The sequence below is a fragment of the Phyllobates terribilis genome, unplaced genomic scaffold (genome assembly GCF_046119375.1).
Source record: "Phyllobates terribilis strain yellow unplaced genomic scaffold, ASM4611937v1 Scaffold_3__8_contigs__length_932513732, whole genome shotgun sequence".
Classification (NCBI taxonomy): Eukaryota; Metazoa; Chordata; class Amphibia; order Anura; family Dendrobatidae; genus Phyllobates; species Phyllobates terribilis.
In genome coordinates, this window is record NW_027362763.1 from 622168420 (window position 1) to 622195373 (window position 26954).

The 26954-nt window shown below is 43.5% G+C and overlaps 1 protein-coding gene across 1 annotated transcript in view; it reads right to left on the reverse strand.

Annotated features, from left to right (window-relative positions):
• Positions 1-26954, reverse strand: part of SNX9 (sorting nexin 9) — a 270467-nt gene that overhangs the window by 175458 nt on the left and 68055 nt on the right. The window contains exon 2 of the mRNA XM_073671526.1: positions 431-517. Coding sequence (XP_073527627.1) covers positions 431-517 — 87 coding nt within the window. The remainder of the gene's footprint in view (positions 1-430; positions 518-26954) is intronic.

Genomic DNA, 26954 nt, shown 5'->3' on the forward strand with positions numbered 1-26954 from the left:
GCATGGAAGTAGTGAAACATAAATATCTGACAAAATATAAAAATACTTAACATAGTCAATATTTCCGTAACTCAGAACGTCTTAAAAAATATATTAATTCCTGCTATTCCATTTGATTGCCTTTATTGTCTCCCCCACCTCCCCCAATACATTCTACATTATTCGTAGTTGTTTTCCTTCATGTAGAATTAACCTACAAGGAAAGAAAGGGTTTATTTTCATTCCGATATTTCTGTCCCATTGACTTGCATTGGTTTCCGGTATCGGAATCGGCGATATCCGATACTCTTTGGGTATCGGTCCGATCCAATCCGATCCGATATTTCCCGATATCGGAAGGTATCGCTCAACACTAGTGATCACTATATGGATAAGGTATGACAATAAAGTAGTTACCATTGACCAGTAATAGAAAATTTTGCTTTCTCACCTTATTGGTTATTGTGATAGTTTCTCCTTCCTTTACTGTTAGCTCATTATTCCCAGGTTCAGCGACAAAATCATACAACACTTTAGCCTAGAAGGGTAACAGAAACATGGGCATGTTATTTACTGTAAGAACAAGTGTAGATAGCAATCCACCTATTTCAGATGACCTAAAATTACCTGATAACCCATATCTGCTCATCTCGGCCCCTGTCTATCATTATAGTACATTGCGCAGCAATCAGAAAACCTCATAAAAATAAAACTTCCTATTAACATTTGTACTTGCAAAACATTTCAGAACATTAGACAAAACAAATATTTCTTCCGATGCACACAGATAGTCTTTCGTTGACTTTTATACTGTAAGGTCACGTTCCCACGTTCAGTATTTGGTCAGTATTTTACATCAGTATGTGTAAGCCAAAATCAGGAGTGGTTGAAAAATGCAGAACCGACGTGTTTCTATTACACTTTTCCTCTGACTGTTCCACTCGGGATTTACAAATACTGATGTGAAATACTGACCAAATACTGAACGTAGGAACATGTGCTAGGGGTGGCCATACACCTTGGGTAGCAATGAGCAAACACTTGCTCGTCTGACAGCCATTACTTTGGAGAGCCCCTCATTCGTGTTCTCAATGGGAAGGGTGGAGTATTGTGGCAGGGGCTTGTTTTCCATGAGAAGATCGGAATGTTAAATTTGGGTTAAATTTCTGTTTTTGTTGGTGGGTGGGTATATGGGGTTTACTAAAAACATTACTGGCTTGACTGGTCCAGCAATGTGTATGCCCAGACTTACAGTAACAATGTTTTTGCAAGTTCACAGTACAGAGGTGCACCTATTCCCTTTGCCATATTTTTAAGTTTGTATTATATATTAGCAAGTTCACATTTGTAATAAGAATATATGGTAACAACTAGTGATGAGCGAGCATGCTCGTTACTGGGGATTTACAAGCATGCTCGGGTGTTTTTCGAGTATCTTAGTATCTTCGGTGTGCTGTGCTCGGGTGATATGTTTGAATCACTCCGTGCACATGATTTGCGACTGTTTGACAGCTTTAATACATGTGAGGAATTCCTGATACTCGGCGAGCACCCGAGCATGCTCGCCGAAAGGGTTAACAAAACGCGCTCGCTCATCACTAGTAACAACACACTGATTGCCAGGGACAAACATTATAACACATCTGTACATGGAAATTTAGAATGTGTTCCCATCCGCCCTTATATTCTAACTTCATTTCAGTACAAACAGGAGGCCTGATAATTGCCAACATCAGTTGTTGCACTATGCAAGCACTTCTAAGGGTACGTGCACAATGTCCGGAGCCGCCTGCGGCCCCGATACAGTGGAATAGTCGTCGGCTGCTTCCGCTCATTTCATGCAAATGAGTGGCGCCATTTATTTTTTTCACATGCGGACTTTCCTCATAGAGGTTAGTCTATGGGGAAAGCCCGCATGAGGACCCGCCGTAGAAATTGACATGCTGCTGTCTGGAAAGAAATGTCAGTTTCCACGGGTGAGCCGCAGACGCATAGTAGACATGGGATTTCTACGAATATCAAAATTCTCAAAATAAAAATTATCCTTTAATAGTAAAATAGGTGCACACAACTTTTTCCACCTGGAACCCACCTGAAAAATCCCTCAATAAATGTTAAAGATAGAAAAAAAAACCTGTCAAAACAACTTGCTGTGCATTTGTTCTGTCTTTTCTAACTTATTTTAACCGTATCAGGCTTCAAAAGTGAAGCAGCAAAAATTAGTGACCGGTCCATTCTTCAAGAATCTGTTTCTATTTATATGCAAAAAAGTTTTTTAAAAAAAAACCTTCTGGCATTTTCCTATGCTGATACGCTGGCTTTTGTAAGGAGTCTTGTATACATACCCTAACAATGAAAGTTTCCTGAAGCGGTTTGAGCACCCCAAGACGGTGGATCCTCTGCCAACTGTGAACTTAACAATGCTCAGCATGCTAAATACAGACAGATGTTAGGATTGTCAAGTATGCTGCTGTCCAATCTCTTGTCTGCAGGCTAGCTAATGGTTCACTCCGAAACGTGTTAGTACACAAGGGTATAACTACTTATATTAATATATTCAGTTCTGTACACAAATTCTGTACCTAGAATCGCATTTCTACAAAACCACATCTATGCCCTCAAAAACAAGATTTGCATCTACAGTCATGGCCAAAAGTATTGAGAATGAGACAAATAGTAATTTTTCCAAAGTTTACTGCTTCATTTTTTGTAATGGCAATTTGCATATACTCCTGAATGTCAAAGAGTGATCAGCTTAACAGCAATTACTGCACTTGCAAAGTCAATATTTGCCCAGAAAATGAACTTTAACCCCCAAAACACATTTCAACATCATTGCAGTCCTGCCTTAAAAGGAGCAGCTAACATCGTTTTAGTGATTGATCCATTAACACAGGTGTGGGTGTTGATGAGGACAGGGCTGGCGATCAATCAGTCATGATTAAGTAAGAATGACATCACTGGACACTTTAAAAGGAGGCTGGTTCTTGGTATCATTGTTTCTCTTCAGTTAACCATGGTTATCTCTAAAGAAACACGTGCAGCCATCATTGCACTGCACAAAAATGGCCTAACAGGGAAGAGTATCGCAGCTACAAAGATTGCACCTCAGTCAACAATCTATCGCATCATCAAGAACTTCAAGGAGAGAGCTTCCATTGTTGTCAAAAAGGCTCCAGGGCACCCAAGAAAGACCAGCAAGCACCAGGACCGTATCTTAAAACTGTTTCAGCTGCGGGATCGGACTACCAGCAGTGCCGAGCTTGCTCCGGAATGGCAGCAGGCTGGTGTGAGTGCTTCTGCACGCACTGTGAGGCGGAGACTCTTTGAGCAAGGGCTGGTTTCAAGGAGGGCAGCAAAGAAGCCACTTCTCTCCAGAAAAAACATCAGGGACCGACTGATATTCTGCAAAAGGTACAGGGAGTGGACTGCTGAGGACTGGGGCAAAGTCATTTTCTCTGATGAATCCCCTTTTCGATTGTTTGGGACATCTGGAAAACAGCTTATTCGGAGAAGAAGAGGTGAGCGCTACCACCAGTCTTGTCTCATGCCAACTGTAAAGCATCCTGAAACCATTCATGTGTGGGGTTGCTTCTCAGCCAAGGGAATCGGCTCACTCACAGTCTTGCCTAAAAACACAGCCATGAATAAAGAATGGTACCAAAATGTCCTCCAAGAGCAACTTCTCCCAACCGTCCAAGAGCAGTTTGGCACCCAACAATGCCTTTTCCAGCATGATGGAGCACCTTGCCATAAAGCAAAGGTGATAACTAAATGGCTCATGGAACAAAACATAGAGATTTCGGGTCCATGGCCTGGAAACTCCCCAGATCTTAATCCCATTGAGAACTTGTGGTCAATCATCAAGAGACGGGTGGACAAACAAAAACCAACAAATTCTGGCAAAATGTAAGCATTGATTATGCAAGAATGGACTGCTATCAGTCAGGATTTGGTCCAAAAGTTGATTGAGAGCATGCCAGGGAGAATTACAGAGGTCTTGAAGAAGAAGGGGCAACACTGCAAATATTGACTTGCAGCATTAACTCATTCTGTCAATATAACCTATTGGTACTCATAATATGATTGCAATTATATTTCTGTATGTGATATAAACATCAGACAAACACTAATAAAAACCAGAGGCCAGCAGATCATGTGAAAATATAATTTTGGTGGCATTCTCAAAACTTTTGGTCATGACTGTACAGTATAGTTCAATTCGGTCTTCTAGTAAAATGGCACAAATTGGCCAAGATTTATCGATGCGTCCACATGCCATCAGTTGACACATCACTGATGCCCCATGTCTTACAAAAGTCATGCATTTTGACCCCAACTGGGAATTTTGCTAGACTCTTTTCAGAGCTGACAATTAATATGAAAAAAAAAGGTCTAAACCACATATATCAAAACAATAGCACGCGGGCCAAATTTGGCCCACAGTATGAGTACATTTGGCTCGCAATGCAAAGTGGGTGTCCCGCGTGGCATCACACTTTGAACTATATCAACGTCCTAGATGAGGATACAGTTGAAGATAACGATGGAGGAGGGAGCATCAGCTGACGCTCTCTCCCATCAGTCCCCCAATGCCTCAGAGGTCACAGCACAGTGGACCCGATGACGTCATTACAACATGCCCACTGTACTGAGATGTTCAGAGGATCTGGAGAGACCGGAGCAGCAGGGAAATGGTCGGAGGTTGTTTTTTTTTTTTTGTGGGGTCTATTGTACTGTATTGAGCACTATGTGGGGCCCATTATACTGTATGGAGCACTATGTAGGGCCCATTATACTGTATGGAGCACTACGTGGGGCTATTATACTGTATGGAGCACAATGTGGTGCCCATTATACTGTATGGAGCACTATGTGGTGCTCATTACACTGTATGGAGCACTATGTTAGGTCATTAAACTGAATGGGGGACTTTTTCTTCCCATTATACTGTAAGGAGGGCTGTGTGAGGATTTCAGTTGGAGAATCATACCGTGATGGGGTCACCATTCTTTGTTGGGGGGGTTGAGGGAGAGGGTACAGAAGGGCCATCATACTGTGCGTGTGGAAGGTATTGTGGAGAAATTCACTGTGGGGGTATCATACTGTGTTTTGGGGGGGCACTTTTTTTTGCATAATACTTTATTATCTGTGTTCAAGGATTTCTTTGATTTTTTAGCCTTTGTTTAAATATTTAAATATTAAAATTAAATATTTAAATTAGGCCATATGCTTGTTACTGATCTTAAATAACAGATTATATTATTCTAAGATCTATTAATTAAAATGTACTTTGTTCGTGGGACAACCCCTTTAACCCCGAGGGTGGTTTGCACGTTAATGACCAGGCCAATTTTTACAATTCTGACCACTGTCACTTTATGAGGTAATTACTCTGGAACGCTTCAATGGATCCCCGATTCTGAGAAAGTTTTTTCGTGACATATTGAACTTCATGATAACACATGTGGAATTATATACTTAACAAAAAAGTGTAAAACAACTGAAAATATGTCTTATATTCTAGGTTCTTCAAAATAGCCACCTTCTGCTTTGATGACTGCTTTGCACACTCTTGGCATTCTCTTGATGAGCTTCAAGAGGTAGTCACTGGAAATGGTCTTCCAACAATCTTCAAGGAGTGCCCAGAGATGCTTAGCACTTGTTGGCCCTTTTGCCTTCACTCTGCGGTCCAGCTCACCCCAAATCATCTCGATTGGGTTCAGGTCTAGTGACTGTGGAGGCCAGGTCATCTGGCGTAACACCCCATCACTCTCCTTCTTGGTCAAAAAGCCCTACACAGCCTGGAGGTGTGTTTGGGGTCATTGTCCTGTTGAAAAATAATTGATGGTCCAACTAAACGCAAACCAGATGGAATAGCATGCCGCTGCAAGATGCTGTGGTAGCCATGCTGGTTCAGTATGCCTTCAATTTTGAATAAAACCCCAACAGTGTCACCAGCAAAGCACCCCCACACCATCATACCTCCTCCTCCATGCTTCACGGTGGGAACCAGCCATGTAGAGTCCATCCGTTCACCTTTTCTGAGTCGCACAAAAACACACCTCTAGGCTCTGTAAGGGCTATTTGACCAAGAAGGAGAGTGATGGAGTGCTACGCCAGTTGACCTGGCCTCCACAGTCACCAGACCTGAACCCAATCGAGATGGTTTGGGGTGAGCTGGACCGCAGAGTGAAGGCAAAAGGGCCAACAAGTGCTAAGCATCTCTGGGAACTCCTTCAAGATTGTTGGAAGACCATTTCCGGTGACTACCTCTTGAAGCTCATCAAGAGAATGCCAAGAGTGTGCAAAGCAGTCATCAAAGCAAAAGGTGGCTACATTGAAGAACCTAGAATATAAAGACATATTTTCAGTTGTTTCACACTTTTTTAAGTATATAATTCCACATGTGTTAATTCATAGTTTTGATGCCTTCAGTGTGAATGTACAATTTTCATAGTCATGAAAATACAGAAAAATCTTTAAATGAGGTGTGTCCAAACTTTTGGTCTGTACTGTATGTCACACAAAATAGTTATTAAAAAACATTTCCCACATGTCTACTTTACATCAGCACAATTTTGGAACCAAATTTTTTTTTTTATTTATTAGGGAGCTATAAGGGTTAAAATTTGGCCAGCGATTTCTCATTTTTCCAACAAAGTATACAAAACCATTTTTTTAGGGACCACATCACATTTGAAGTCACTTTGAGGGGTCTACATGACAGAAAATACCCAAAAGTGACACCATTCTAAAAACTGCACCCTCAAGGTTCTGCAAACCAAATTCAAGAACTTCATTAACCCTTCAGGTGCTTCACAGGAATTTTTGGAATGTGGAAGAAAAAAAATGAACATTTATTTTTTTTCAGAAAAATGTTACTTTAGACCCCAAATTTTTTTGCGCCATTTGACTTTTTGATTGCAAAATTTGCGTGAATAATTAGCGGACGCCATGCTGCGTTTGGGGAGTCCCTGATGTGTCTAAATAGTGGAACCCCCCCCCCCCCCCTCAAGTGACTCCATTTTGGAGATTACACACCTCAAGGATTTTATCAAGGGGTATATAGTGAACACTTTGAACCCAGAGGTACGACACAGAATTTGATAACATTAGGTCATCATACTGAATAAGTTGTCATTAGTCTTGAGTGCAAGTGCTCGCTACTTGAGTTCGCATTGGGTACTAGGGTATGCACCAAGTATCGCGGGTGCTCAAGTGACATGCTCGAGTCCCCGCCCGCATGTTTCACGGTTATTAGACACCCAAAAAAAGACATGCAGGATCGCTTGTACATGGCAGGCAATCCCGCGAGTTTTTTTGGGCTGTATAACAGCTGCAAAACATTTGGGGCGGAGACTCGAGCATATCACTCGAGCACCCACAATACTCCGTGCATACCCGAGCACCCGATGCAAACTCAAGCAGCGAGCACTTGCGCTCAACATTAGTCGCCATATCGTCATCATTTTTTTTCTTTATTCTGAAAAAATCCCAACCCTAATACAACCCCAACCCTAGCCCTAACCCTACCCCTAACCCAAGCCCAACCCTACCCTACCCCTAGCCCAACCCTACCCCTAGCCCAACCCTACCCCTAGCCCAACCCTACCCCTAGCCCAACCCTACCACTAGCCCAACCCTACCACTAGCCCAACCCTACCACTAGCCCAACCCTACCAAACCGCAGCCCAACCCTACCAAACCGCAGCCCAACCCTAGCACAACTCTAACCCTAGGCTAGCCCTAACCCCAACCCCAACCCCAGCCCAACCCCAACCCTAGCCCAACCCCAACCCTAGCCCAACCCCAACCCTAGCCCAACCCAAACCCTAGCCCAACCCAAACCCTAGCCCAACCCTAGCCCAACCACAACCCTAGCGGTTATTTTTTACGCCGTTCCTCGTGCAGCATAAGTGATTAGACAACTTTATTCTTGGGGTCAGTGCAATTACAACGATACTAGATTCATATCGGGTTTTTATGATCGACAGCGGTCATACACTAAAAAACCCTTTATTTTGCAAAGACTAGTTTTTGCATCGCCATATTTTGAGAGCTATAATTAGTCCATATTTCGGCCGACAGTCATGTGGTGGCTTGTTTTTTGCGGGACAAGTTGACATTTTTATTGGTACAATTTTCGGGCATGTGACACCTTTTGATCGCTTTCTATTATGATTTTTGGGAGGCAGAATAATAAAAACCAACAATTCAGGAATTTTATTTTTTATGCCTTTCTGCGTGTGGTAAAATTGATAAGGCAGCTTTATTCTTTGGGTCAGTACGTTTACAGCGGTACCACATTTATATTATCTTTTTATGTTTGACGCTTTTTACACAATAAAAACTATTTTATAGAAAAAAGAATTGTATTTGCATCGCTTTATTCTAAGAGCTCTAACTTATTTTCAGCCCTTGGTGCTGTATGGCAGTTTGATTTTTGTGGGACAAGATGACGTGTTCGGCGGTACCATTTTTGTTTAAATTTTTGGTTTGGCGATATGATAAAGCATATTTTTAAGTTTCGTTTATTTATTTTTTTACCGTGTTCACTAAAGGGGCTAACTAGTGGGACAGTTTTATAGGTCAGGTGGTTCCGGATGTGGCGATACCAAATATGTGTATTTTTATTGGTTTATTTATTTATTTTTTCATAAGCTTAATTTATTTATGGGTAATATATATATATATATATATTTTTTAATTTATTTATTTTTTATTATTTTTTTTTTTATATTTTTGAAATTTTTTTTTTAGTTTTTTTTTTCACTATGACATTTTTATTACTTTTGCACATTGTCCCACTATGGGACTTTCACTTTTTGCAGCCTGATCGGCTGTGTAGCACAGGAACGCAGCATCCCTGTCAGCGCTGCACAGGGAGAAGTTACTTTGGTCATGTACTGCTCATGACCAGAGTAACTTCCTGCCTCCTGGTGACTCGGATGTTGTCATGATGACATCAGGTCACCATGACAAAATCCGGGACCGGACTGAGACACCGCGGGACGTCAGCATAGAAGCTAAATATAGTGCTTACTTCCTCTTGCTACCGGAATGCTGCGATCGATTTCAATAGCAGCATTTCGGGGGTTAATGTGCAGGGAGCGGTGCGGGACAGCTCCCTGCACATAGCGGTGCAGGGACTGCTCCCTGCACATAGCACCGGGTGTCAGCTGTGACAATCAGCCAACACCTGGCGGAAATTTTGCTCGCACCACTTGTTTGCGGGCGAAATCGCCAAGGCGTACTAATACGTATCTGGCCCACAAGGCCCAGGGCACAGATATGTATTAGCACGCCTTGGACCGGAAAGGGGTTAAAAAATTGTTTCCATACGAAAAAGTTCATAGTTACATTTGATAACGAAAAACTTCCACAAGGTTGGGCAGTGACTTTGTCCAAGCTTTTAATTTTGTCTCTGTGTATTTGAGTTTGACCTCCCTGCTCTAAACAAATACATTTGCGGTATGGCATGTTGGGATCATTCCACTATTTAGAAAAATGTAAAAGAAACTGAAGAAGAAGATTATTTCTTACTTTATGAACATACATCTGTTACATCTTGTTATTATTTTACCCTTTATGACACCGCATTCATTTTAACATTTGATTACTACTTTGGCTCAATCCTTATCTCATAGGCCAGGAACAAACTTTGCTGGTTTGTTGTAACTATATTAAGTAAAGAAGTAGTGTACTCTCTAACTAAATACACATTATTTTAATGGCCTATGTATAATTTTTCTCTATAGGCAAACCCCCAGAAGGTGAAATTATCAATCAAATCAATTAAACATCAATCTTAAATCCAAAAAACAAGACAGTGGCAGTCATAAGAGTTAATGATACACCTTAACCCCTTTATGACATGAGCTGTATCCATATGTCTCTGTGGCCTGGTACTTACCGACATGAGACGTATGGATATGTCTAAGCAATTTTACGCACACAGAGGCTGTGCGCGCGCGATCGCCGCCGGGCGTCAGCTATTAGAATCAGCTGACACCCGGCACTCAGTGCAGGGAGCGGTGCCCGCACCACTCCCGTCACTTTAATCCCCTAAATGCAGCGATCGCAGCATTTTGCGAGCAGGCAGAGGACAGACTCCCCTCTGCTCTTGGATGGGAGACAACGCAACGTCATCGCGGGGTCCCGATCGTTGCCATGGTGACCTGATGTCGACGACATCCGGGTCACCAGGCACTAGCAAGGTAGTTAGATCATGCACAGTGCATGATCTATCTAACTTGTGTCTGCTGGGCTGACAGCTATAAGGCATAGCAGTGATCCTGCACGGCTATACCTTATAACTGCGATCAAACTGCAGAAAGTGAAAGTACCATAGTGGGAGTAAGTAAAAAGGTAAAAAAAAAGTGAAAAAAGTAATATTTTTTTTTAAAAAATCAAAGAATAAAAAATATATTGTACCCAGAAATAATTATTCTGGAAAAAAAAACAAAAAAACATAAAAAGTACACATACTTGGTATCGCCACTCCCAGAACGACCCAACCTATAACATTGTCACAAGTTAACCCCTTTAGTGAACACGATAAAAAAAACAAAAAAAACAAAGTATAATAAAACGCGATCAAAAACACAAATGTAAATTAAAAATGGTACCACTGAAAAAATCATCTTGTCCCACAAAAAACAAGCCACCATACAGCTCCATCAGCGAAAAAAAAATAATGTTATAGCTCTCGGAATAAAGAGATTCAAAAATACAGTATTTTTTGGACTATAAGACGCACTTTTTTCGTTCAAAATTTTGCATCTTATAGCCCAAATGTACTATATTATACTATTACTGTGGATGGTGGGAGTGTGGGAGGAGCGGGGCACAGGCAGGAGCCACCTGCTGCAGCCAACACTGTTCCCGCTGCTAAAGAAAATTAATATTTACTGCTCCTCACGCCCATAGCTGGCTCACACTCACACAGCTCATTTATGTTGCAACATAAATATAGTAGGTTTATTTTAACTATTCCACTATGTATCAGTGACTGAACTAAAATTGGAGCAAGATCCATTGGGCTACCACCCATTAGGGGTATTTATGTGTAAATCTGCAGGTTAGGTGCTATGTTGAGCCTTCTCTTACAGTGGGCTTCCTCAACATGGAATATTAATATTGTATGCTCCCCAAGCTATATCGTTCATTCATGTTTCTGGGTCATAAACTTGATCTTATCAGGTGTCTCAAAGAGTCTTTATGATCAGACTGTTCTGTTTAATGGCTATTACTATTTTATAACTAGTGTAAGGTAGCTAATGGACACATAGTTGATGGGAGGTATGTATCACAGAGATGGCTGTCCTCTGTGATGTAATCCGGAAAGTTGCTCTAATGCACGTAAGTACTAGGAGGACTATTTGGTGCACCTGGGACTGGGTTACGTGTAGTTGGAGAGATGGGCGTGTCTGGCTACCCACATAAGTCATCTTTGGGTGTGGTGAAGAAATTAAAATGGAGGCCCATGTTTGGCACATGGTCTGTGTATGGAGAAAGAAGGCCTCCTGTGTGTTGTTGTCTCCAGACAGAGCACATGTACTGGATGCTATCCAGCCTGTGTGCCCACAGGACAATGTTGTGATCGCGCTCGATTGCAGCATTTAGGGTGTTAACAGCCGGTGGAGTGAGCGATTGGGCAGAGGGTGCTGATATTTCATGCTGTGATTGGTCACACCTGTTCCCATGCCAGTCAGCAGTCACTGATCGCTGTCGGCACCGAACTGTTACTGCGTGTTTACACACAGTGACAGTTCAAACTCATGACATGGTGCGGGGATTGACACTCGCTTATGACGGGCTATGTTCGTCATTGGTAGTAAAGGGGTTAATATTTTTTTCTTGTCTTTTATATTGTGATTTATTTATTTTTTTTTAACATCTATAAAACCTATATTTTTACCATATCCCAGGATGGGACAAACTTTCCCTGCCCTGATCGCTGATCTGATACTCTGCAATGCTTTTGCTTTAGATGGTATTAGATCAGTCTCTGGCACCGAGCAAGCAGGTGTGTCAGCTCCTGCTCTGAGCAGGAACTTACAGTCTACCGTACGTGGGTAACCTCGCAGTCATCTATCGGCCCATGGTTATCATTGAGACCATCAGCACACAGCAATCGCGTTGTGATGATCGGAGCAGAGAGGGAGATCCCTACTTCTTCTATGCTTATTGATGTCGATACCTCTATTGACAGCAGCATCAGAGGGATTAAAGGCCCCCGATTGCTGCTAGCACCGATCGCGGGCGATGCTGTAGGGTGTCAGTTCTCATATAGCACAGACATCCGCATTTGATCGTGCCGGTGCTCTGAGCAAGCCAGCGCAATCGTCACACCGTACATGTACGGCACTTTGCGTGAACACACCTTCCACAGTGCCGTACATGTACGGCGGATGTCGTGAAGGGGTTTAACTGGCCATATCATGGAATGGTGGCTGCAGGGCTGAATAAAACCATAGTTTTTATTTTATAATTTTATAATTTCTCATCTCCGTTGTGGAGACATTAGCTAGTAAAATTTAGGTTATAATTTAGGATAACCCTAACTCGATGGTACAAGAAATTTTTCTAGAGGCTTCTGCTGTTTTAGATTCTCTGGAGCTATGTAAATGCAGTATGGCGTCCACAATCTATTCCAGCCAAATTTGTTCTCCAAAATTAAATAATGCTCCTTCCCTTGTGAACCCTGCAAAGTGCATAACCAGTTGTTTCCGTCCACATATTGGTGTACTCATGAGTAGGGATTTGCGGACCTGTGGAAGTTCAGCTTCTGGTACACGACAAAAACTTCAGTCCAAACTTCAGTTCAAGTAGCAGAACTGTATCCGAACTTGAACCAGAACCTGACCCCATTGAAAACATTGGAGATCCGAACTTTGGGTCTGGAAAATCTCTCTCTCTCGAACATTAAACCGGATTTCCAGGAGAGTCCCCGAACAAGTTATGGGGTTCTTTTTCTTGTTTTACCCTTGTGAAAATAAGTAAGCAAAACAAGTAAGCTACTTATGCAACAGCTGCAGCAGTACCAGCAACAGAGTCGACGACAACAGCAGCAAATTGATTTACTCACAAAGGCGGTTTGTGGGATGGCAGCGGCTCCGACTCCAATGTCAGCTGATGATTTCTCTGTCCGAAAGGAGAGGAGGAAAGCCTTGACGACATAGAGGCCTTTTTAACGGGTCGCCGATGGAAACTCCCGCCAGAGCACGAGGGGGGGGGGGGGTCCTGGCGCCATACTTAACGTAGGAGCCAAAAAAGGCCTACTATGATTTGGCTTTACAAGATGCCAAAGAATATGAAAAACTGAAAACAAAAATTTTGGCGCGCTTGGGGGTGACAATGTCTGCCAGGGCACAATGGGTGGATCCACTGCTGGGCATATCACCATAACAAAACCCCTCGCTCCCAAATGTTTGATCTGCTGCACCTCGTCCAAAAGTGGTTACAGCTGGAGTCCTCTACTCCAGCGCAGATGGTGGAGTGAGTTGTAATGGACCGGTTCATGCACTCCCTTCCGAGCCCGATGCAGACCTGGGTTACCCAGGGAGATCCCCGGAACACCAATGACTTGGTTCGACTGGTCGAAAGGTATCAGGGTGTCGAAGGCTCCGTGGGGAGACAACCAATTACATACTGGGGGGGCGGAGGTTAAAAAGGGGGTGGGGCGTCCAAAGTCCAAGGGGGCGGCAGAGGACATGCCAAGGCCCTCATTGGGGAATGTAATTTGCTGGAGATGTCATGGTCCAATTCATATAGAAGCACACTGTCCCCTGACCACCGAGCATATGAACTGTAGCATGGGACGCAGGTGTTCCTTCTATGCATATCCAGCTTGCAGTGTAGACTGTCCACCTGGCAAGGGGCTCCAAGATTGTCCTGTAACAGTGAATGGCCAGCAAATGACTGGACTACTAAACTCAGGAAGTTTGGTGACCCTCGTGAGGGCCACACTCCCTCTCCAATTGATCCCTGGGAAGAAGGTTGGTATCACGGGTGTGTCAGTTGTGACAAACAGTCGCCCTTAGGTTGGTTGTGGAAGATCTCTTAGTTTGGCATTACAGACACCTTCTTAGCTGTTTCACTCTAGGACCCAGCGGCTACCTCCCTCCTGCTCTAGTTGACACACTTGCCTGGGTGTTTAAATAGTTTCACTTTGCTACAAGGCGGTGCAGGTGATATTCACATGTTTCCTTGTGAAAGCTTGGTGCGAGTGCAGTCTGCTTGGTGCGAGTGCAGTCTGTTTACTTCCTCTCTGGTGCGAAGAGGACGTGTGTGTTATATCTCTGAAGTCGGTTTTTCCCCCCATGTCTGTCTACCTTCTTGTCTTTAGTTGTTAGTAGGGATCGACTAGTGCTCATCCCCCCCTTCCTTATCCAGAGCCAAGCGCTAGGGAAATACAGGGATATGTTCCTGTGCGGCGATTGGTGAAGAACCAATATAAGGACAGTAGGGGAGACAGGGTGATATCAGATCAGCCTAGGAGGTCTCCACTCCCCCCTTTCCCTAGAGTCTGGGCTCCCTTCCCCTCTTCCCTTTGTGCTGAAGTTAGTCTTTCCCACACTTGTGTGACAGTTGGCGTCCACTGAATTCACAGAGATGCTAAAGACTATCCTGTGGCCAGAGTGGTCATTGAGACAGCACGAGGTACCGAGTCTCATGAAGTCAGCGTGGTCCTGGATTTGTTGCACCCAATCATCATAGGCCGGGACTTAGTGTTGTTTTGGGACTTGTGGGGGAGGGGCGGAGACCTGGATTACTTGGGTAAGAAACAGGTTGGCCCTAAAAAGTCTCACCAACCAGTCTGACGGGTTTCCCTTCTGTGTTTGACCCATTGACTAGTCAAATACGCAGCAAACAACCGGAGCAAATCCACATTTATAGTTATAGTTTATAATAAGGAGAAAAATGGAGCCTTAAACAGCTTAGACCAATAGTCAAAATTTTATTGCATATAAAAGTTAAAATCCTGGGATATTCCCCCATGATGAAGCGGTCACTTATACAAGCGAAACGTGCGTAGGGGACGTGGGGAATCTCTTCACCAGGCTGACAGTTCCACTGGCATCCATCTTTAACCTTTGGGTATGTCCATGAGTCCAACTTTTAAGGATATGTTTTCCATTGAACTTATCGATAGTTACTGGGATGGGTCTCAATATTTGTATTCGGTACTATACCTTTCTCCCTCTGGTTTATGTTAAGATTTATGGACTCATAAGACACTACTAATATATGCTGTCTATAGGAACGCTCTTGGGGCATACCCTCTATTTATTATGACATATATGTAATTATCGCCACGGGTTACTTACCAGAGGTCTATGTTTATCACATTTTCATGTATTTTTTCTATGTGGGTTGTTTTGTAATGGTTTTTAACTTTTATATGCAATAAATAAAGCAGTTTAAGGCTCCATTTTTCTCCTTATTATAAACTATTGTATGTATATGGAGTTGCTTTGGGGGACAAAATGGGCATTGTTCCCAATTTCGTACCTCTAGTTATGGTGTTATTGATCCCAATGGGTTGTTGTATAACAAATATATCTATACCTGCGGGTTTGCTGCGGGTTAACTAAAGTCAATGGGCGGGAAACGCTGCATTTATGCTACATAGAATGGACATGCTGCGCATTTAAACACAATGACAATCCTGAGTGGAAAATTCCGCATCATGTGCACAGCACATCAGGATTGTCATTGCATTATTTGGCAGATGGATTGCATAGCGTTTTAGATGCATTTCCGTCTGGAAAATCCGCCACGAAAACGCATCAAAAACGCTACTTGTGCACTGAACCTTAGGCTCGATCCCGGAGGAGGGACTCACCTGATCAAACATTTATTGCAAATCCTATTGATATATAAAACACATTCAGGGTATGTGCACACGATGCAGAAATGCTCAGGATTTTTTCCTGAGCGTTTCTGCATCTCTCTGGCAGGAAAAAACGCATGCGGATTGTACATGCGGTTTCCTGCCAGGGACATGCGGAAATGAAGCGGTCTTCACTTTCATTTCCGCATGCGGGTTGACAAGCGCTTCCCAAGCGATTTTAGCATCACTTGGAAAGTGCTTGTCAACTTTACACTATATAAATCCATGCAAACGGCATGGATTTATATAGTGTGTGAATGTCCAAAAATAAAAATAAATATATACTTTACCCTCTGATGGCCCCCGGTGTCCGGCTTCGCTCGGTCCCGGCTGCCGGCAGTGAAGACTTTAGGACCTTCCGACGTCAGCGTCACGTGACCCGTCACATGACTCTGACGTCAGCGAAGGTCCTTCTTCATTCAACCCCGAAGTGCCGCGAACCAAGCAGGAGCGCTGCGCGGGCCGTCAGAAGGTGAGAATATATGTATTTTTTATTTTATTCTTTTTTTTTTTAATGGTACCTGGGTCTGGATGAGAGTCCTCTCCTCCACACCCGGGTACCATCCGCACAATAGACCGCATGAAAAGCGCATCAACATATACAGTGATGCGGATTCCATGCGGTCTAATGCAAGTCAATGGCGGCAAAAGAGCAGCGTTTCCGCAAAATTAATTGACATGCTGCGGATTTTTGACCGCAGCGTTTACGCTGCGGAAAAATCCGCATCATGGGCACAGCACATGCGGATTTCAATTGGGGAACATTGCTGCCCTTCTACCATGCGTTTTTCATGCGTTTCCGCGGCGTTTACGCAACTGCAAAAACGCCACGGAAACGCATGAAAAACGCATCGTGTGAACTCAGCCTCATAGCGAATTAAAACATTTAAGCTGGTCATGCACTGTTTGATTTTTAAGCCTTTTTACAACTACTAGTCAGGTATCATAGGGAAAAAAATACTGGTCAGCAGACAGAATATGTGACCGATAGGAGTAAAGGAATTCTTTACACAGATTTGTGAAGCATGTTGATTCTATATAACCAAGGGGAAATAAATGCATTTTCCCCACACAGAGTTTTTCTAAAGCATGCTTGGGATTGCTTAATCCTCTCCTTTTATTACAGAAGACGTGAACTCCAATGAAAGACAGATGTACAAATGTGAATCATTTGCCTTTTTATGGTATTTCTTACTACACCACTCTAAAAGCTCAAACAATGATCACTCTTAGCAGATTTTAAAGAAGTCAGATTTTAAAAGAAGAGTTTTAGGAGCAAATAATCTTTCCTGATAATGATTTTATATATTACTTCTAGCTCTTCATTTAGGGAAGTAAAAAGTAAGTAAAATAAAAGCATATGAAAAGAAGAGAACCCTGGATAACAGGAGTATTGATTGTTGGGGGGCACTTACACATTGAAATATTGTTGTTTACCATACAACTAGAATTGGGATATTAGCCTCAATTACAAGGCAAATGCAACCTCCTGGCTGAATAGCAGATTTGTCTGAATCTCCTATGACCCAGCAGATCCTATTCCCTCCATATCACAGCGATCACATTATCTCTGTGTGTGGAGAAGGAAGCGCCGTCAGCTTCTTATTACTGCACCCGCAGCGTTTGTTTAGCACTATATATACAGCGATCAGTAATGCATAGGTGGAAATAAAACGCAGCTCTGCTCCCAAAAATACACAGTCAATTGTAGTTGCGTTACTTACTATGCAGTGACATGCCGAATATTTAAAATCAATTGGGCTCATGAAGCAGTTAAAACTTGTATTTTACAGAAAAAAAATTAAATAAAAACGGTAAAGTGATAAAATATATTCCGTATTTTCATAAGCGTCAAAAACAGGATTTGTTCTCAGATGAAAATGCTACTTTTATTCTGGAAATTATAAGTGCACACAGGGGCACAGCGAGTCTGAATCATGTGCAGTTACTTAACTTATTTTCAACCCCTTTTTTTTTTACTGTCAGCATTTTCACATTAACTCCTTAATGACCGCCAATACGACTTAAAACTGATTTAACAGAGTGTGGGGCCTCCCTCTTTTATCCCATCAGCACCCTGAGATCTTCATTGTGTGGTACTGAGATTAGGCTATGAACTGCCATGGCAAACATCAGTCTTAAGGCTTTGTGCACAGGTGAGTGTTTTTTTCCCTGTTTTTTTTTTTAAATCGCTTCGTAGCCGGCTCAGCTGAGGAGACTACTGCTCCCACCAGCCACGCTGCTCTCACTGTTATCAGCGGGAGCGGCGGTAGGATGAGTGGAATAGTAGTCCCCCTCTCCCAACCTGGGTACCACCTGCAGCGCTTTTCCGCTGCGAATTTGCACACATTGGCTTTAAATGAAACGCAGCAAATCCGTAGGTATAGATATTACACCTGCAAATTTGCTGCGGCTACAATTCAAGTCAATGGGCAGAATTCATGGCGGAAATGCGCAAAGAAGGGACATGCTGCGTTTTTATTCCGCAATGGTAATCCTGAGTGGAAATTTCCACATCATGTGCACAGCACATCAGGATTACCATTGCAATACCAGGCAGGCGGATTACATAGCGTTTTCGCTGTCTTTCCGCGGCGAAAAAAACACTGCGAAAATGCATCAAAAACGCTATGTGTGAACATAGCCTAAAGTCTTCCAGATATAGTGACCTGTTCAAAATTTATAAACATTTAGGTGGTGAAAAGACATTTTTTCATTCCTGTCATGTCACTTTGCATTAATTCCTGAAAAGCACCTGAAGGGGTAATAAACTACCGTATATTCCGGCGTATAAGACGACTTTTGAAGACTGAAAAATCTTCTGTCTAGTCTGGGGTCGTCTTATACGCCGGTAATGCTTTTAAACTTTCAGAAATTGACATGCGGGGATACTCTGGGGGTGTTAATAAGCTGCCGTGGCCGTATCCCTGCCATGTCGGAGTTAATATAAGGTGGAGGGAGTTAAAATACGGCGGCGGTAGGTCCAGACAGTCAGCGCTTCTGTGCTGAAACTGACACATCGCTGCGTATTCCCAGCTCCGGACACAGCGCAGGGCTTCTGTGCCGACAGCTTTCACTTGTCACAGAAGCGCTGCGCTGTGTCCGGAGCAGGGAAGTTCGCATCGCTTCTGTGACAATATATAAAAAGCCGGCAATTCAGCAGCGGCATAAGCCGGCACCCGACAATTTAGAATAGAAAGAATAGAGCTTCACACATAGATTAGATAGATAGAAACATGTCAGTCACATATATATGAAGTACAGTGACAGTGTTGCTTACTGTACTTGTCATTTAGTGTAAAGGATTTATTAAAACAAATAATAGTGTTTTCATGCACCGTCTCTTTAAAAAAGCCGGCCGGCAATTCAGCATCTGTACCCGACAATTTATAACAGACAGAATAGAGCTTCACACATAGATTAGATAGATAGAAACATGTCAGTCACATATATATGAAGTACAGTGATAGTGTTGGTTACTGTACTTGTCATTTAGTATTAAAATAAAGGATTTATTATTAAAAAAATTGGCGTGGGGTTCCCCTTAATTTTAGGCTCTAGCGGAGGTTAAGCAGATGGCTGGGGCAGATGTTTGAAGCCTGGGAAGGGGGTAATACCCACGGAGCTTCCCAGGCTACTAATATCAGCCCCCAGCTGAATACATAGCCTTTACTAGCTATTAAAATGGGGGACCCCCCAAAAAAAATGACGTGGGGTCCCCCCTAATTTAATAGCTAGCAAAGGCTAGGCAGACAGCTGGGGGCTGATATTAATAGCCCAGGAAGGGAGCCATGAATATTGGCCCCCTCCCAGGCTAGAAACACCAGCCGTCAGCCGCCCCAGAAATGGCGCATTCATAGGATGCGCCAATTCTGGCACTTAGCCTCGCTCTTCCACGCTGCCCTGGTGCGGTGGCAGGGGGTAATAGGGTTGGGGTTGATGTCAGCTGGCATTATAAGCTGACATCAACCCCAACCCTTAGTAATGGAGAGGCGTCTATAAGACACCCCCATTACTAACCCCATAGTCAAAGTTAAAAAAAACACAAACACCCAGAATAAAGTCCTTTAATTGAAATAAAGACACAATTCTTTATTGTTCTAAATTAAACCATACTTACCATCACGCCCATTCCAGCTGAAGCCAACGATCTCCTGCAATAAAAGAAAAATAATAAAGCAACCTCATCCTTACCTTTCCATGGTTCCCAGGACAGCTCCAGCTCTGCTACATCGAGATGACAGGCTGGACCGCAGCAGAACGCTGCCATCCAGCCTGTCATCCCGCAGACACTGAGAAGCGCAGGCATGCTTGCGCTCCTCAGTGTCTGACTGTGACGGCATCCAGATGAGCCGACAATGAACTCAGCTCACCTCCTGGACGTCCGTCACTGACAGCGTGGGAAACTTCTACTGCGCATGCGGGGAGCAGGAGAATTTTCCCACGCTGTCAGTGACGTGCATGAGGTGAGCCGAGTTCATTGGACATGATCTCGGCTCATCTGGATGCCGTCACAGTCAGACACTGAGGAGCACAAGCATGCCTGCGCTTCTCAGTGTCTGCCGCATGGCAAGCTGAACGGCAGCGTTCTGCTGCGGTGCAGCCTGTCATGTGAATGTAGCAGAGCTGGACCGGTCCTGGGAACCATGGAAAGGTAAGGATGAGGTTGCTTTATTATTTTTCTTTTATTGCAGGAGATCGTTGGCTTCAGCTGGAATGGGCGTGATGGTAAGTATGGTTTAATTTAGAACATTAAAAAATTGTGTCTTTATTTCAATTAAAGGACTTTTTTCTGGGTGTTTGTGTTTTTTTTAATTACTTTACTAGAAATTCATGGCGGTCATGTCTAATATTGGCGTGACCCCATGAATTTCGGGCTTAGGGCCAGCTGATAATGCCAAGCTGGCCCTAACCCCTTTATTACCCAGTGAGCCACCGCACCAGGGCCCTGGATGAGTTGGGTACAGCGCCAGAAGATGGCGCTTCTATGAACGCGCCATTTTCCGGGGTGGCTGCGGACTGCAATTTGCAGCGGGGGGGGCCCAGAAAGCTTGGGTCTCCCTGCGCTGCAGATTCCAGCCCCCAGCTGCCTAGTTGTACCTGGCTGGACACAAAAATAGGGCGAAGCCCCACGTCTTTTTTTTTTAATTATTTCATGAAATAATTAAAAAAAAAAAGGGCTTCCCTATATTGTTGTGTCCGGCCAGGTACAAATAGGCAGCTGGTGGTTGGGGGCAGCCCGTTCCTGCCTGCTGTACCTGGCTGGACACAAAAATATGGCGAAGCCCACGTCAACAATTTTGGGAAAAATTAATTACAAAATTAATAATAATTTAGGGACTGCATCTTTATTAACCCCTCAATTGTCATTTAGTGTTAAAATAAAGGATTTTTTAAAAAGAAAATTGGCGTGGGATCCACCATCATTATAGTCTCTAGCGGAGGTTAAGCAGACGGCTGGGGCAGATGTTTGAAGCCTGGGAAGGGGGTAATACCCACGGAGCTTCCCAGGCTACTAATATCAGCCCCCAGCTGAATACCTAGCCTTTACTAGCTATTAGAATGGGGGACCCCCCCAAAAAATGACGTGGGGTCCCCCCTATTTTAATATGTTTATGAGTGACAGTTTTCCTGCTATATACCTGCATGTCATAAGAATTTAAATTAAAAAAGGACCATGTTAAATTCAAATCTGTTTTTTTTTAATTTTTACCGGTGTTTGGTATGCGTTGGAAAAGGGGTAGTCTTATACGGTGAATATATCCTAAACTCTATATTTTAACAGGAAAGTAGGGGGGTCGTCTTATACACCAGGTCGTCTTATACGCCGGAATATACGGTACCTGAAAGCATACATCGCATACAGTGCAGGATGAGATGTTCGGGGGTTTAAGATCCCAGAGACACAGGGTCTTCCCTGTAAACAACCACATCTGTTCCATGATCTTGGAAGAATGGGAGGATGCAGAGAAAAGACTGGTAATTCCACGAGACTTTAGGCTACGCCTACCCTTTGAGCCAGAGGACATTAAGCCCTGGGAAGAGATTTCCAGGATAGACGTTCCCATTGCAAAGGTGGTCAAGAAAACCTCAATCCCCTTTGAGGACTCGTCCAGCGTGAAGGATCCTATGGACAGGAAGGCGGATGGCCTTCTAAAAAGGGCCTGGGAGACGTCGGCGGCTATCAAAGACTAATATTGCTGCCACCTCTGTAGCTACATCAATGTGTTTGTGGGTAGAAGATCTGGAGGAGCAGTTAACATCAAAAGCTCCTAGGGAAGCTATTCTCAGGTCCCTTCCCCTCCTTAAAATGTCTATAGGTATCAGCCTTTTCGGAGAGCTCGCCCCTCGCGCAAGCCAGATTATAAGGGTAAAGAAAAGTCCGGCAGATGGAGTTTCCAAAGGGAACAAGGGCAGAGTGCCCCCCCCCCCCCTTTAGTTCATCATCCGGCTCGAGAAAGCAATGAGGCCATAGGCGTAGGGGGGCGTCTAATGTCGTTCTTCAGAGGCTGGCAAAAAATATCACAGAATCCTTGGATTCTAAAAACTGTATCCTTAGGATACAAAATCGGATTTGCCCAGTTACCCCCCGAAGAGGTTTATTCTCACAAATCCCCTGCCAGTGTCCGGTACTTCACCCATGTGGTTGGAGGTACATAAACTCTTAAAAATAGGGGCCATAAGTCCGGTTCCCGGGTAGAGAGGTTCCAGGGACACTACTCAAGACTCTTTTCCATTAAGAAACCCTCAGTGGAAACGCGAATAATAATAAACCTAAAACAGTTAAACCACTGGGTAAAATACAAACGATTCAAGATGGAGTCAGTTCGGTCTACCATTCCCCTGATAGACAGAGGGGCCGTGATGTGTACCTTGGACCTCCAAAAAGAATACTACCATGTCCCCATCCATCCCATTAATCAGAAATATTTGAGATTTGCAATAAAAGTGGGAAATCAGATCCACCATTTTCAATTCAGGTGTCCCCTTTGGTCTGGCCTCAGCCCCACAGGTGTTTACAAAGCTGTTAACAGAAGTAGTAGCCCATTTAAGACGTTTGGGAATCATCATACTCCCTTACCTCGACGATTTCCTTCTGGTGGGGGGGGTCTCGTCGGGAGCTTCTAGACCATGTAAGGGTATCCATTTCCACCCTCCAAGAATTGGGTTGGCTGATAAATTGGGACAAATCATACCTAGATCCCGGGTAAAGAAAAAAACTTTCTGGGAGTCACTCTGGATTCTTGCCTAAGATTCTCATTTCTACCCGTAGAAAAGCAGAGGTCACTGAGGAGAGAGATTGTTCAGTTTCCAAGGAATCATTACTCCATGAGAAGTGCAATGAGGATCCTGGGACTGATGACGGCCTGCATTCCATGTGTCAGATCGAGCAAGTTTCATGCCCGACATCTACAAAAAGCTGTTCTGTCGGCCTGGGACAGGCGTCAGATATCCTTGAACAAAGTAATGCTCCTTTCCAGAGCGGTAAGAAGGTCTGGTGGTCGCGGTATGGTGGTCGCTTCCAGAAAATCTCCAGGTGGGAGTAGTTCTTTCAGGGAACCTGGTCCCCAGAAATTAGTGTAAGGTCCTCAAATTATAGGGAATTACGAGCAGTGTGGGAGGTTCTCTGCCAGAACAGTCCATTATTTCTGAAAAGACATAAAAGTCTTGTCAGACAACACAACAGCGGTGGCTTTTCTGTGGCATCAGGGAGGCCCAAGACACCCTTTACTGCAGAGCCTTTCTACAAAGATGTTTCTTTGGATAGAAATAACAACACTATCTATAACAGCTGTCCACTTAGCAGGGGCTCAGAATCAGATAGCAGACTTCCTGAGCAGACAGAGGATATGTCCCACAGAGTGGGAACTGAATATGCAGGTCTTCCTGAATCTTACCAGTCATTGGGGTACTCCAGAAATATACCTCTTTGCAAGCAGAGAAAATGCCAAGGTTAGGAGATTCTACTTCCTAAATCCACTAGACAATCCGGAAGGAATAGACGCCCTATCCCAGCAATGGAACAAGGGCCTGTTGTATGCATTCCCTCCGTTAGCTCTGATACCGAGGGTACTAAGGAAAGTGCAGGAAGATCAGGAAAGGATAATACTGGAAGTACCTTTTTGGCTGAGGAGGAGCTGGTTTCCTCTCTTGGCCAAGATGGCACTGGAAGACCCTGTCCAGCTTCCTTTGAGGAAGGACCTTCTTCATCAGGGTCCTGTGTTCTACCAAGAAGTAGACAGATTGCATCTTACCGCATGGATGCTGAGAGGCAGATCTTGAAGTCCAGAGGACTTTCTCATCAGATGATAACAACTCTACAGGCAAGTCGAAAACTATATAGTAAGATTTGGAAAAAATTCTGCTCAGAAAGTGCAGACTCAGCTATCAATGTTTCTAACCCAAATATCCCTAGGATTTTGGATTTTTTACAGGCCGGGTTTAACAAGGGTTTAAAACCAAGTACTCCAAGAGTCCAGGTCTCTGCCCTGAGCGTATTCTTTGATACGCAATTGGCAGCGAATCCTTGAATAGCTAGGTTTTCCCAAGGCGGTTCAGAGATTGAGACCATGGGTTAAAAGCTCTGTTGCTCCCAGGGACGTCAATCTTGTACTTAATGCTCTTTGTAAACATCCATAAAAGCCGTCCAAAGACCTGACCATAAGCAGACTCACCTTTAAGACAGCTTTCCTGGTAGAAATTACACCGGCTAAAAGGGTGGGGGAGATACAGGCCTTATCCACAAAGGACCCGTACTTGCAGATTTATGAAGATAAAATAGTTCTTAGATTCAATCCATCCTTTCTACCCAAGGTTGCTTCTACCCATAATATAAAATCAGGAGGTGGTACTTCCGTTTTTTTGCCAAAATCCTAAAAATCAAAAGGAAGTCTTCTTCCATTCCCTGGACGCTAGGCAAGCAGTCATCACTTATTTAGAGGCCACCCAGGGTTGGAGAAAGGATCACAACCTGTTTGTCCAGTTTGGGGGTAGAAATAGAGGTGAAAAAGCGTCAAAAAAGACAACTGCCAGGTGGATTAAGTCTACAATAGGTCTAGCCTATTCGGCAGAAAAAAATGACTTCTCCTGTTGAGTTGAGGGCCTTATTCAACTTGATCAATGGCCACTTCTTGGGCAGAGAGAGGGGGGGCCTCTGTGGAGAAGATATGTACGGCCGCAACTTGGTCTCACCCAAGTACATTTTCTAGACATTACAAGCTAGGTGTTGTAGCCAGTCAGAGAATGGTTTTTGGTAGGGAAGTTCTCCATGCGGTGGTCCCACGCGAAAATCAATACTTTGGTATTCTCCATGATGCTGTCAGGGGGACGCCCTGGAAAATGGTAATTAGTCTTACCGGTGATTGTATTTCCAGGAGTCCATCCTGACAGCACAGTTAGTTCTCTCCCTTTATGTTATATACAGTGTGAAGTAATATTGTTATATAGAATTGTAATAAAAAAATTTTGTTTGTTGCAACCATCCTGGTGTGGTACTTAGAAATGACACTGAGGGGTGGAGGGAGGGGAGGGCTTTTAACCTCTCTGTGTTTCCTGTACCTGTAAGGATAAGAAGGAAGTCCTCCATGGTGCTGTAAGGATGGACTCCTGGAAACACAATTACCGGTAAGACTAATTACCGTTATCAAACATCAGCTGAGACCATGGAGAACATGATCAGGGATGGATTTCCCAGTCCCTGATCTTGTGATCGCCGTTATTCAATGAATAACGGTGATCAACAAACAAAAAGCAAGTCCACTTTTAAAATAATTTCTCTCTTCTGACATGATATACATATCAGAAGAAAGAGAAATAATGTCCTATGACCCCAAGACCCAACCACCCACCAACCTCCGGGCCCTCCTGCTCCGTCTCTTGGCCCTTCGCGTCCTCTTCCTGAAAAAAAATATGTCGGGCACAAGCGCAGAGCGCCTAATGAGATCTGCTGGCTGGTACCCGGCAACAGCTGGGAATTTTTCCAATTGGTTCCTTTTGATCACGGTGATAGACCATATCACAGTAGGTTGGGCTTAGGGTTAGGGATGTTTTTTTTTTTTTCAAAAGTTAAAAAAAAAGAAAAAGACAACGATATGACTAGTGTTGAGCGCAAGTGCGCACTACTCGAGTTTGCACAGGTATGCACAGAGTATAGCGGGTGCTCGAATGACTTGTTCGAGTCCCAGCCCTGAATGTTTTGCCGCTTTTTGACAGAAAAAAAACCAAGAGGGGATTGCCTGCCATACATGGCCAATCCCCGCATGTTTTTGTGGGTGTCTAACAGCGGCAAAAGATGCGGGGCGGGGATTCGAGCATCTGTGATATTCGGCTCATACCTGATGCAAACTCTAGTAGTGAGCACTTGCGCTTAACACTATAAAGATAACGTATTTAATATGACAACCTAATGTTATCAAATTCTGTGTCATACCAATGGGTTCAAAATACTCAATATACCCCTGGATAAAATCCTTGAGGGGTGTAGTTTCCAAAATGGTGTCAGTTGTGGGGGTTCTGCTGTTTAGACACCTTAGGGGCCCTACAAATGCGACATGGTACCCGGCGTCTCTTTCAGCCAAATTAATGTTCCAAATTCAAATATTGCTCCTTCCACTCTGAGGCCTGCTGTGTTGGCCAAATAGAACTTTTGGGGTATCGCTGCATTTGTAACAAAGTGGGTAACAAACTGCGGGGTCCACTTTGTGGTGTTACCTTTTGCAAAAGTGAGAAATTTGGGGCCAAAGAAAGATTTGTCAGGTAAAATTTAAATGTATTTTTTTTTTCATTCCACTTTTGTATTAATTCCTGTGTAGCAACTGAAGGGTTAAAAAATTTCCCGACAACAGTTTTTAAATATTTGAGGGGTAAAGTTTTCAAAATGGTATCACTTTTGAGGCCTTTCCAATATATAGGCCCCCAAAGTCCATTTAAACCTGCATAGGTCCCTCAAGAAACAGGTTTTATAAATTTGTTGAAAAAATTAGAAATTAACCCCTCTAACATAAAATAATTATGTTTAAAAAATGATGCAAATGTAAAGTAGACACATAGGGAATTTTATTTATTAATTGTTTTG